The sequence below is a fragment of the Oreochromis niloticus genome, linkage group LG15 (assembly GCF_001858045.2).
Source record: "Oreochromis niloticus isolate F11D_XX linkage group LG15, O_niloticus_UMD_NMBU, whole genome shotgun sequence".
NCBI lineage: Eukaryota > Metazoa > Chordata > Actinopteri > Cichliformes > Cichlidae > Oreochromis > Oreochromis niloticus.
The window spans coordinates 8,814,220-8,827,409 of NC_031980.2; the positions used below are offsets into that span (position 1 = coordinate 8,814,220).

At 40.1% G+C, this 13,190-nt stretch overlaps 2 protein-coding genes across 5 annotated transcripts; one reads left to right on the forward strand and one right to left on the reverse strand.

Moving 5' to 3' along the window:
* Nucleotides 1–1,183: 1,183 nt before the first annotated feature.
* nme6 (NME/NM23 nucleoside diphosphate kinase 6) lies at nucleotides 1,184–6,623 on the forward strand. Of its 2 annotated transcripts, XM_005460292.3 has the most exons (7): nucleotides 1,184–1,500; nucleotides 1,741–1,843; nucleotides 3,378–3,480; nucleotides 3,697–3,736; nucleotides 4,378–4,538; nucleotides 5,234–5,332; nucleotides 5,423–5,554. In XM_005460292.3, exons 2-6 carry the CDS (start codon nucleotides 1,751–1,753, stop codon nucleotides 5,287–5,289), a joined length of 453 nt encoding a protein of 150 aa, XP_005460349.1. In that variant the 5' UTR covers nucleotides 1,184–1,500; nucleotides 1,741–1,750; the 3' UTR covers nucleotides 5,290–5,332; nucleotides 5,423–5,554. The 2 variants fall into 2 exon arrangements, with proteins under 2 accessions (XP_005460349.1, XP_003455648.1); XM_003455600.5 differs by lacking the exon at nucleotides 5,234–5,332 and having other exon boundaries at nucleotides 1,195–1,500; nucleotides 5,423–6,623.
* On the reverse strand, nucleotides 5,920–10,722 carry baalcb (BAALC binder of MAP3K1 and KLF4 b). 3 transcript variants are annotated; one of them, XM_005460293.3, is made up of 5 exons: nucleotides 10,451–10,710; nucleotides 9,788–9,963; nucleotides 9,331–9,544; nucleotides 8,047–8,246; nucleotides 5,920–6,567 (listed from the first exon to the last, which is right to left on the reverse strand). In XM_005460293.3, exons 3-5 carry the CDS (start codon nucleotides 9,509–9,511, stop codon nucleotides 6,403–6,405), a joined length of 546 nt encoding a protein of 181 aa, XP_005460350.1. In that variant the 5' UTR covers nucleotides 9,512–9,544; nucleotides 9,788–9,963; nucleotides 10,451–10,710; the 3' UTR covers nucleotides 5,920–6,402. The 3 variants fall into 3 exon arrangements, 2 of the variants coding, with proteins under 2 accessions (XP_005460350.1, XP_005460351.1); XM_005460294.3 differs by having other exon boundaries at nucleotides 10,428–10,710; XR_003214270.1 differs by having other exon boundaries at nucleotides 5,987–6,567; nucleotides 8,047–8,988; nucleotides 10,451–10,722.
* Between the last annotated feature and the right edge of the window lie 2,468 nt (nucleotides 10,723–13,190).

A 13,190-nucleotide genomic window follows, 5' to 3' on the forward strand; every position in this document is an offset into this window, starting at 1 on the left:
CACAATCTCTACTCTTCAAGGGTGTGGCCATTTTGCATTGCTGGAATGTGCTCTGTGTTTGTAATTCATACTGTATGTCTGATCTGCCCCAGTGTTGAAATACCAGAGACAAAAATCTGTCTCGTTCCAGTCCCTGCTTGTAGCCGGTGTGCTGCTGAACTCGACGTCTCGGTTTTATGTTCAAACATTCTCGCTCACTTTGATGTGCTGGGAAATTTCTCTATATCGATCGTCTATATCACATACTTGGAACTGCTACTCCTTTGCTGATAATTTGATCTTTGTGACATGGAGTGTTATTTCTACATTAACAATACTCAGGCATGCTGTGGCTTTTTTGCAATGCTTAGTTGGTACTAAAGTGTTCCAAGAAAATATCTCCCACATCATTATACTGTTTACACTGAACAGTTCATATAAAGAATTATGGATCCATGCTTTTGTGTTATTTACATCAAATTCTGACACTGCCTTCTGACCAGGTGACATTTTTTCATTTTTCTATTGTCCAGTTTGGTTGAGCCTGTTAGAATTGCAGCTGCAATTTCCTATTCTCAGCTGACAGGAGTGTACCCGGTGCGGTCTTCTGCTGCTCTAGGTCATCTGTTTCAGATTTCAATGTGTTGTGTGTTCAGATCTTCGGCAGATCTTGGTTGTAACAAGTGGTGATTTGATTACTGTTGCCTTCCTAACAGCTCGAAGCAGTCCAGTCATTCTCTTCTATTCTGAAATCAATGAGCTATTTTTACAGAGAGAATTACTGCTCTATTGCTGCTTCAATAGAGCACCTTTGAATAATGTCTCTTTTTAAGACCATCTTCTTTAAACCCTAGAGATGGCTGTGTGGGACAATCCCAGTATATCAGAGCAGCCCGTCTCGCACCAACACTCATGCTACATTCAAGAATTATGGATCCATGCTTTTGTGTTATTTACATCAAATTCTGACACTGACTTCTGGCCAGGCGACATTTTTCCATTTTTCTAGCGCTCCCATACGGGAACAATAGGAAAGTATTTGTCTCATTCCAGTGCCAAATGCAATAATAAGTGCAGTATACCAGTACTTACGTGTAGTTACGTTCCTATTCTACCTACATGTTATTGTGGAAATCAAGAAAAATAATTCCAAAAAGCTTCTATTAGAACTAAAGTTTATAAGACATGAAATCTCTGTTTTTTCTTCTTCTTCTCGCGGGGGAACAAACTCTGCGGGCACTGTTTCTGGGGACCCTTTTTACGAACGGACAGACCAAGCACCGACTCGTTCAGCTAATTTTCACATTTTAAGCGTTGTTTTTGGTGTAATTGGACGAGCAAGGATGCAGACTATATTCACACCTACAGTTTAGATAACCGCTAACTCAACAAAGTTAAGCGTTTTTATTTGCAACAGTATTTGCACAGCGTTTTTATTTAACAGTATGTCGGCGGCTGTTGCTCTGCTCCCCTTTACAAACTGATTGTTGTTTCTTTTTTTGGACAGAAGTCACAACAGAGGTTAGTATCAGTCACGAACTCAGCACTGACGTGTTGGAAACTGTGTCACGCAGAAAAAGTTCGTATTTTTTTAAATTAATTTTATATGATTTATATTAATGGTAAATTAACGATAAAAAAAAATCGAAAAAGAAGTCGCATCTTCGTTGCTTGTGGTGTTTGTTTTGTATTAATTTAACTAAAAATTTAAGTACTTTAGGCGAGTTGGATCTTATCATTGAGGGCGTATTTTCTGTTCAGTCTTTAGATAATGTTGCTGACAAGTGCTCGCCTGTCCAAAGTGCTGCAGCTCACCCTGGCGGTCATCAAACCAGATGCTGTGGCTCATCCTTTGATGCTAGAGGTGAGCTGCCCTCATGTTTCTTTTAAGTTACAGAATTTAAGACCTAAGATTACACAGCTTAAGTGGTAGTCTGAAAGCTATTCCCAGTTACTCACAGATCAAAAAACTAAACTATCACTTCCTCGTGGCACAGATTCAACAAGGTGCTGCAAACATTCCTCTGAGATTTTGGTTGATATTGACATAATGGCATCACACAGTTGCTGCAGATTTGTTGGCTGTACATTCATGATGAGACTCTCTTGTTCCCCCACATTCCAAAGGTTCTCTCTTGGATTGAGCTCTGGTGACTGGCCATTTGAGTGCAGTGATCTCATTATCTATGTTCAAGAAACCAGTTTGAGATATTTTGAGCTTCCTGAGAGTTGTAATACTCAGACAGGCGGTGGCATTTAAGTGTTGCTCAATTGGTACTAAAAGTGTTCCAATAAAATCTCCCTCATTACACCACCACCATCAGCCTAAACTATGCATACAAGGCAGGATGTATCCATTCGTTCATGTTGTTTACACCAAATTCTGACTCTACCATCCAAGTGTTACAGTAGAAATGGAGACTCATCAGCACCTGATAACATTTTCCACTCTTCTGTTGTCCAGTTCAGGTGAGACTGTGTGAATTGTGGAATCAGTTTCCTGTTCTGGGCTGACAGGGCTGGCACTGATGTGTTTTCTTTTTGCTTGTGTAGCCAATTTGCTTCAAGGTTCAACATGTTGTGAAATTCTCTTGTGCAGACCTTTGTTGTAATGGGCGATTGTTTGAGTCACTGTTGTCTTCCTATTAGCTCAAAGCAGTCTGGCCATCCTCCTCTGACCTCAGGCCCCAACAAGTAGATCATCGGTTTCTGAAATACATCTATTCTGACTGTCTGTTTGTAGTTCAGCAGGTTGTTTTCATCATGTCTACATGTCTAAAAGCATTAACTTGCTGCCATTTGATTGGCTGGTTTGATGAATGAGCAGATGAACAGTTGTACCCAATAAAATGACCAGTGAATGTTATTTTCACTTTTCCAGATTTCAAACATTTGTTGCTCTTTCTCAGGGCATTACAGTTTGCATGGTGTGGTTTAAATACTGTTCCTTATTTGTTTAATCTGTAAAGATTAGTTTTTGGAATTAATGAAGCATAAATGAACACATCTTTCTATTTAATTATGTTTTTTTTTTTAACCCACTGTCAAATAAAACAGCAATTAATTAATTGATGTTATCTGTTCTGATATCAATTTAATTGAGTAGTAAAGAATCGGCATTTGCTCACTTCACAGACCTGGAGGCTTCAAAATCATAGCAGCTGTGTCTATCATAAAATATTCCATCAGTGATAGGTTTAATTTCACTTGTTAATGTGCATTACTTTATTATCATCTCAATTTAAAGAATAAGAGGATGACCTTTTGAATCAGAGCTGTCAATTTTTACCCTTTTCTCTGCAAAAAAATCTACCCACAGTAGGAAAAAGCATATAAAGTTGATCCAGTCATGTTTTGATGCAACTTGGAGGACAAACATGATGATTTCTATATTTCAGGCTCTTCACCAGTTAATTCTAGACAACAACTTTGGGATTGTTAGATGCAAAGATCTGGTCTGGAGACGACAGGACTCTGAGAGGTTTTATGCTGAACATTCAGGTTTGGAAATATTTCATTTGTGTTTAAGCTTTACTTAAATGAGAGAAGTACTGCTGTGGTATATGATGTAACCAAATAAATGAGTCAGCAGCCTATTTTAACAGGGTGCACTGTATGCATGACTGTTAAAAGAAATAAATGTCTTGTCAAATGAAGGATAGCTGTTTTCTCCTTTTTGTTATTGAAGGTCTTTATTTTCTGTTTTACAAATCTCAGGGAGATTCTTCTATCAAAGACTTGTTGAATTCATGTCAAGGTAAGCCTCCATGCTTATATCATGGACACATTTCTTTGACTCCATGTGATTGAGTTACGATTTTATATGTTTGGATGATTGTTGTTGGGTGTTGTATTTTAAATGGAATAATGGATGGAGAGCCATCAGCACCTCCGCTGGTAGTACTCCAATTTCATGCTCAGTAAGGCACCAGTAAACGATTTTCCCAAAACAGCACAACAGGAGTTTCAGTTATCCGTGTTTAGAACACAATTCCCTGGTGCAGTAGCCTAAATATCGCTATGCAGACCACTCACAATACGTCCTCCTGCTGCGAGCCTCAATGGGATTGGTAAAGGTCTTTGTAATTACTTTGTCTTTTTTTTCTCTGCTCACAGCAGTGAAGCAGTAGTTGCTACAGCAACCCTTCTCTGACTGCTGCTATTGATATCGCAAACATAGGAAGCATCTTCAAGTGTGTCAGCCAGTCAAGCTTGATGCCGCACCAGCTGGCATTGTTTAGCTAAAATGGATTTATTTATGGCCGAACTGTCTTCCCAGGAGGTCCTGGGGGCGAATAGATTAGATTTGTATGAAGAGTGGTTTTTTGGTCTGCTATCTAGAAAACATCAGCAATGTTCAAAGTCAAATTCATGACTGCTGTTGAAATTTGTCTGCAGTGGGCCAATGCGAGCGTACATTTTAGCCAGGAAGGATGCCATAAGCCACTGGAGAGAACTGATGGGGCCGACCAAAGTGTTCAGAGCCAGATTCAACTCGCCTGCTTCTATCAGGGGCCAGTTTGGACTCACAGACACAAGGAACACAACTCATGGCTCAGGTAAAAAAGCTCCCAAGCTCCATAATGCTAAAAAAAATTATATGTGTAATGTTAATAATCTATTATTGTGAATATATTATCTTAAACATATGCAAGAGGACATAACTCCTGCGGTTACCAGGTTTACACATCACTAAATTTCACATCTTTTAAAGCCCATCAGTTTCTATAATGGTGTTTGGAGTCATTGGGCAGAAAACAAAATAGTGCAAAACTGTGCAAAACACCTCTTTTCTTTTTGTTTCACTGGAAAATTGGGAAATGGGTGCAATGATTTATTGAAACGTGCAAACATGCATGAAAATATAAGGCAAAAACAGCTTTCTGTAGTTTCAGGAATAGTTCTCCAGGCTTTTTCAAGGACATTCAAAGCTTTTCTTCAGATGTTGGGCTGCTTTTTTCAGTCCTGTGTCAAGATGATCACACACTGCTTCAGTAATGTCGAGTTCTGGGCTCTGGTTCCATTGTGCCCCACTGGCATGCTTTTACTGCATTGACAGTGTGTTTGGGTCATTGTCATGCTCAAAAAATGAAGCTATTGCCAGTCGGATGCTTTCAACATAGTATTGCATGGTGGATCAAAATGTGACTGTACTTTTCTGTGTTCGTAATTCCATCAATTTTGACAAGACCTCCAACACCACTGACTGAAATATAGCCCTAAACCATGACAGAGCCTCCACTGTGTTTTACAGATGGCTGTATACACTCACTGTTGTACCTCTCTCCTGACCTCCTCTGTACACACTGATGTCAGCTTGAAGCAAATATTTTGAATTTGGATTCTTCACTCAGTCAGTCCTTAAATTTTTAGACCAATTAAAAAGAAGCCTGTTATTACTATGCTAATTTTTGATTTTCCATTCTGTTATTGTTTTCTGTAGATTCTCTTGAGTCGGCTCAAAGAGAGATTACTTTCTTCTTCCCAGACTTCTGTGCAGACGAGTGGATGAAAAAGGAGGAGCCATTGTTTAGATCAGGGCAGATACGTTATGACCATCAAAACCAGATTCACACACTTTCATTGTCAAGCTGACACCAGATCAGCTCAACACTGGCAACATCATCAGTATAAAGACTATTACTATTACTGTTTATCTATTGCTCACATGTACACAGAGGTACCTCAGCTGAAGGCCACACGATTACCTGATTGTCTTTGAGCATGTCAAATGAGTTCATTTTAAAAGGACAGTACATTTCGGTGTTTAATTTATTATCATTAGAAAACGCAAATAATGACAGAATTTTAAAAAGTAATCTCGATATCTTACAAAACAACACGATGCTGTTCGTGAGCGCTTTTTCTTTTTTATTATCACAAACCTCCGTCCAGGCTTCACTGTAAATAGTGCAATCATCACAGTCAGTTTCCTGAGCCTTTTGCTTTGTAGGACAGCAGCGACTACAAATGGTGCATCAATGCCAAGTAACAAAACTATGAAACATTTATATCATATTAAATAATACTGCAGTAATTGTTTTACACCTATGTTCATGTTTAAATACATCTTAAAATGTGAAAATACTCTGGATTAAACTATTTTCGAGTTCAGTGCTAAGCAATGATTTCTTTACACTGATGTGGAAACAAGCTGTCAGCTGTAATAGACTACAATCGCTTTTAATATGACATTCGCTGTAACATACCACGTTTTGTTTTGCCTGTTAACCCATGCTTGTTTGATCAAATGTCTCTTGTAAAAGTCTCCAACATGTCAGTGAAACATACATCGTACAGTATTAAATACACTAGAAATCTAATTTTTGTGCTTTCGACACTTGTCAGACCACAAAACCTGTTCGATTTCTTTCACAGTCATGATTATTGTCATTTTTTGGCTTTTTCCAATGTCCCCTCCACTCAGGTGTTTTGTGTTGCCACCTGTTTGATAGCTTCCACTGGTTTCATGACCTCATATGTCGTGAGGGACTTCTTCACCTTCCCGTTCTTGTCCACCTGGTGGATGCTCTGGGTGACTGTAATGGTCACCTGCTTGGTCGACATCCGATTGTCCTGCCATTTTGTCTGTTAATGGATAATAAATGGACAACAAAAAATAATAAAAAACACTGAAATACTGACAGTGTGGCAAATATTCTTCCTGGGGTCCTACACACTCAAGCCAATATCAACATGTCAGTGTAAAACAAGCCAATTCTGCTTATACACACAGCAATGAATTTCGCAGAACATAAAACTAGTTTATAACAGGACACCAAAAGAAGTGGTAGTCAACAACTCCATTGCATCCAAGTGACTTCTTCAGTCTCAGCTGACTGCAGGTTACCCCAACCTTATAAACAGTACATTTGCACAGTAACTGAAACCAGCCCACTGAAGGAACAATAGGTTGACAGGTCAGTTCCTTGATCATTAATATGCAAATTGTCATGACCATTAATAAACAACCATTGATCAAAGCCCATTGGTCAATGGCCATAAGTACCATTCACAGAGAGTTGGGGAATGGCTACAATCACAGCATTGTAAGATGGTGAAAGATGTACCCTTTGGCCCCCTCCTCGATTCATAGATGGTCTTTCCCTTTTCACGTAATGTCTCTGTCTTCATGTCTTAACAAATATTTAAATTCATCTTTAGTACTCTGTTGCATAATATAAACTGGTAAGGAGTTCTATCCTATCATAGCTCCGTAAATGATTGTTTTCTGTGTTCACAGTGTACAGCTTTATTTTGAGCTACCTGCAACTTTTTAAAATTTCTTTTGATGAAGCACTCAACCAGATTACACTGCAATAATCAAACTGCGACAGAACAAATTGATTGAAAACCTGTTTTATACCCTCTGGTGTCTGGTGTTTAAACCACACCACTGACAGACCTCTACCTATATTACTTATTAAATTATAATATCAGTATGTTTTGACCATGTTAATTTACAATCCACTGTTCTACCTAATCAGTTTCTCTCCTGGTCTGCAACTGTTCCTGGGAATATTATTATTACCAAAGCTTAAGTATTTGTTATGTTTTTGGTTGATACCTGTATTACCATACACTTTGGTTTGCTAACATTAAACATCAGTTTATTATCTTTCATCAAATTTTCTACTGCCTTCAAGATATCTAACATATCAATTGAGATATTAAAAATTTTAAAAAAGAATCGTTAATAAAATCCGAAACTAACAGTGGTCCCAAACAGGTACCTTGAGGCACTCCACACATCACATTTCTTGTCTTTGACATACTATTAAAATAAACGGTCTGCCTGTGATTTGTCAGATAGCTTTCTAACAAATTTCAATGACTTGCTTGAAAAAACATAATTTACCAGCTTATTTAATACCTAGACAGTGATCAATAAAACCAAAGGCAAAATCTTAGAAGTGATTGTATGAATGTGTTTAGCTCCAAATGTGAAACGAAATGTTTGATGTGCCACACCTTCGATGTAGGTCAGTCTTCCAGGGAAAAAAAGGTGCTGTGATGCTGTGAGCTGTTTTGAGCACATTTAAACACATTACAGAAGGAAAGGCTTACGATCTCTTCAGTGTGCAGAACACTTCTGCGCTGCACTGTGGTTCCAGAAGAAGGCATCGTCGTGTCCTGCTGCGGAGAGCCCAGTGCTGTTGGTGTGCTGCTGGGCTTCACATCGTTCAGGCTGGCTTCAGACATGGCCGAGCAGACCTTTAGGTAGGCCTGAGCCGGTGGCGGGAGGCCGTCTTCAAAGAAATCTGGAACTGTAAAGATGTAGACGTTCAGCTGTGTCTGCTGGTGCGACTAAGACAGCTGTCTTTACTTATGTGTTTGTAGCTTTTATACATTTCTATGAATTTTCTTTTTTTTCTCTTGAAGTTTATCAATTTCAGCTTGATAAGATAACCGCTATGCCACAATTAGCTTCTATTAGGAGTCATTGGTAAATGAAACAGTAGCGATTACATATTGACAACTTAGTTGTGTTACACTGAACCAACTTGATGGTACTGTGGAGGCGTGAGCTGTGATCAGTTATTCGCAGGTAGTCGATGTTTGCATTTTACAGATGTGTGTACACCTCATCTCCTCGTTAATGTGTGATCATGTGTGTAATGATTGAAGATCAAGTCAATTTGCCTTCACAATTACATCAAGGCTCCTCTCCCTGCATTCACTCATGCCTGTATCTGTTGCCATGAGAGCTGAGCCCTGTTTGAGCACAGTGGCTTTTGAAGCAGCCTAACATCCCCATTTACTGACTCATCTCGCCTTGGCTTCAAAGAAAAGAAGAGGATCCATCTAAGAGATTTATCTGTTTCTGATGTCCTGACCTGTATGTAGAGACACATACAACTAACTGCACACTAGAAGAACAAAGGTCTCTAAAGTGGATACTTCCTCTGTCACTCATGTTTCTGTTTTCTTTCTTCTGCATAATGGATTCTTGTTGAAATCAGGCATGCCATCAGCACAGCCCTTGACATGAAGAGATGGTCCACTCCGCTTTGATAGAAAGAGTGTAAAAAATGGGCAAGTCATTGCTAGTATGTTCAAATTATTTACAGCAGTGCGATTTTAAAGGATGTACCTTACTCATTTAAAACGGCAGTAGAACAATAACATTAGAAACTACGGATTGATGCAAAAACAAACAGACTTAAAATCATCTGTTACAAATATATTAAATTCTGATGGGGGAGCCTCCCACCCCCCTTTATATTTTTTCATACAGTAATCAAGGATATTTCTTTTCAGCAGGTTAAACTAATGCCTGCTCCGGTTAAGAGATTAAGTCAGTATTCATTCACCCATCTGCTCAGCTATACAGTAATTCATTCTTCTTACCAGGGCTGATTGTTTTCTCAGAAGTGAAGCCAGCCTCTGAGTTCTCAGAGGGGATGCTCTGGATGGATGACAAGGGGATATCTGTGTCTGTGCTCGTCAGCCATGTCGACTCAGTCTCTTTTGTCCAGCTCTCCAGGTAGCGAGGCTCCAAAGCGTCAGTTCTGCTGCCCCCACAGCCCATGGCTCTTCACTTCCCAGCTCAAAAAGATTCACACTGGAAGTGATTTGAATCACAGGAAACTGTGATGTTAAGTGTGTGTCTACTGATCCAGTTCTTTACACAACATGCACTGCAAAACAATCTAAATGACTTAAAAATGATGAGATAATTTCTCAGTCTGCCTGCTGTGCACTGCGAGTGAACAACCAGACCTCTGCAACACAGGAGTCATCCAAATACACTTATTTATGCACTTTATTCTCTCATATGAGAGATATGACACAAACACATACTTACAGCACAGCACACAGCTGTGGGAGAAGCTGAGGGCCCTCATACAGTTAGTATTCATCAACTTCTATCCTTCAGAGAGCAGATTATGTGGTCCCACCCTGTGTTAACTCAGCTATGTTTAGGTTTGTTTAAGCAGCATCTTCTGATTATAAAGTAGACCAGGGAGACCGTGTTCAAATCTACAGGAGACAGATGAGAGAAGTTATTGAAATGTGTGTTTTTCTATCTATCTACGTATTGGAAAATCAAGTCTTCCTCAAATTACATGTAAATAAAATCTCGGTTTCACTGATTGTCAGACACTGAATTAACCGTTCGCAGTCAGGCCTTCGGGCTCTTTATACCGTCCTATTAACTTATTTAGCCCCCCCCTTCAGATCATGTAGGTGGAGAGCGCTGCTGTAAAGCCATAAAGTCGCATAAAGGCTCTTATATAAGCGAAGAAAAACACATAAATCATAGTATATGGATCTGTCAGCTGGCGATACATTGGCAGCTTTCGCGTCACTGTCATCTTCAAAGGCCATAGGAAAAAATATCAGCGCTGCCGTGAAATACATAAACAGACAGACGAGATGTAAATATGTATGACGGAAACGCGAATGGCGCTGTAATGCAGATGAATCAAACACCGGACACTAACACAGATGATCTCTGAAGGCTTACGGATGCTGGAAAGTCGGGTTTTTGTCTCGCCTCGGTGCTTTTCCAGTGTGTCGTCTGCCAGTCAAACCAGTAACACACTGTTAATAATGATAACACTAACGACACGAGCACAACCGGTAACACGCTGCGCGTCCGCACGCTGCTGCACCACCAGCCTCTTCATTCATCCTCCTGTAAACACACTGAACGGCGGATCTGTGGCGGAGCGGTGTATGTTAAAGCGTCCATCCTCTTGTCCTGAGGATGAGGGGGTGTACTTGAATTCAAGCAGAAAAAAAAAATCAAAGTATTACCTCAGCTGTTGCCAGGTAAACTTCAAAATAAAATAACGGTCCTCTGTGAACGTTGATTGACTTTTGTTTGATAACTGTGAACTGAGTTGCACTTTATTTATTCATTTCATATTTTATGACAGTATCTGATTCCAAATTTCTTGTCTATGCGGCCTTTAAAAATGTGTTTACAGTCCTGACAAAAACTACTACTTCTACTATTACTACTAGTAGAATAGTAGTAATGGCTGATTGGAAACCACACCCACTTTCACTCCTTGGCTCATGTGATTAGGTAGAGGATCATCAGGGGGTCCTTTGTCCCTCTTTGGGGAGAAACTCCCACTGGGTTTAAATCTGGGACTCTCCACCATTGACCCTTAGAACTGAAGAAGCTTCTCGGATGAGAAGTGAAACGTCTTCAAGCAACTCAAAGAAGTCCAGACGCTTTTCTTTCCAAGCTCCTTAGACTTCTACTATTACTACCTCAAAACTACTGCTACTTAGATGTGTAAAGTGTATAGTTTCACATAAGTTATAACATTTGATCTTCCCTAACACCCCTTACAATATTTTCAGTACCACCTGCCTATCTCCGCTTCCTTTTCTCAGGAGTGGGACCCATTGCGGTCCTCTGCTGCTGTAGCCCATCTGCTGCTGTAGCCCATCTGCTTCAAGGTTTAGTCTGTGTTGTGTTCAGAGATGCTCTTCTGCAGACCTTGGTTCCAGTGAGTTGTTATTTGAGCTGCTGTTCCCTTCCTATCAGATTGAAGCAGTCTAGTTATTCTCCTCTGACTTCTGACATCAACTATTTTTTTTCCTAGTTGATCAGCAGTTCTTCAAGTATTCAGACCAGCATGTCTGGCACCAACAACCATTCACAGTCACTTAAATCTCCTCTCTTCCTTATTCTGGTTTGAACCTCATCTTGACCACTTCTACATGTCAGGCAGAGACACCATGGTTAGCCTCATAGCAGGAACTTTTCTGGGTTTGAATCCACCATCTGGCTGATGCCTTTCTTTGCGGGGTTTGCATGTTCTCCCTGTGTCTGTGTCAGTTCTCTCTGGGTTCTCTGTCTTCTTTCCACAGTGTAAAAACATGCAGTTAGTGGGGTTAGGTTAACTGGTAATTCTAAATTGCCCATTGGTGTGAATGTGAGTGTGAATGGTTGTGTGTCTCTCTGTGTAAGCCCTGCGACAGACTGGGGACCCTGTCTAGGGTTTACTCTGCCTCTCGCCTTATGGTAGGTGGGATAGACTCCAGTCCCCCAACCCTGAATTGGCTAAGCGGAAAAGAACAGATGGATGGATAAATACACTGAGTTCCAGTGGTTCTCTACACTGACATGTCAAAACATCCTGTGCCCAAAAACACCCTGTAAACATTTAAATAGTACTGCTTCAGTACTGAAGCTTCCCTTCACAATAAAAAGGCCGCTTCTCTCTCAAATCTGCATTTCACTGATTGCTTGTGAAACTCCTCACTTGGCTGCAAAATGCACATTCATCACACTTCTGTGCTGTGGTTCCGCAATGAATTGAATGAACAATAAACATCATCCCTCTTTGTGCTTTACTGCAGAGAGAACACTACAGGTCTGCTTGTGGAAATAGAGGTCATTTATTCCTGACATATCTGCTGCCAATAAAGCACACTGCAAAAAAAACAAAACACACACACACACAAAGAAAGAATGGAGCTCAGACTGTAAAATCAATTCACTAATGTGAAAGTTCGACATTTGTTCCTGTCAGAAAGAAAAGATTTAATGTGCAACATCATATGGTCTATGCCCCGGTCAGTTAGTGATGACTGCTTCCAGTACTGCAGATGAGGTCCTTTAGATTCCAAAGACTTGGCGGGATACACCAAACTTCTTAAAATACAGGTGCAAACATAAAACTCATCATTGTTCACTTTTTCATGTTGAGGGAGCTCACCGTGAGCAGCTCTCACACACCTGACCACCCTCCTACACACAGGTGCATTAGACAGAAAGCAGAACACACATTTCACCTCTGGCTTTACTTTGGGGATTTACCAAACTGCCAGCTGCCCTTTAAATACACGATAAACCATTAATTTGTGCAGATCTGGCCGATCCTGAGCCAAATCACATCTCCATGACTTCCTGTGCTCATTCCCCTGTCACCTGGCAAATAAATCTTGCTTTCTGTGGACAGCCTGGTCAATATGAAGCCGGACAGCTTTGATTTGTATATCCTGAGCCTCTGTCCTATTGGACTACTGGTCAATAGGCCTGTCTTCCCATTACCCTGGTGATTAATGTGGCACACGGCCAAATGCTACACAGGAGTAAATTATTCCAGCAACAAACAAAGATCCATGCAACAGCTTTTTATTTTAGCAGTGAGCAAGTCTATGATACACTGTAATGAGTAACATGTTACATTTAAAATATGCATGGTGCATATGAAACATGTCCAAGGTGTCAAATAATGAGG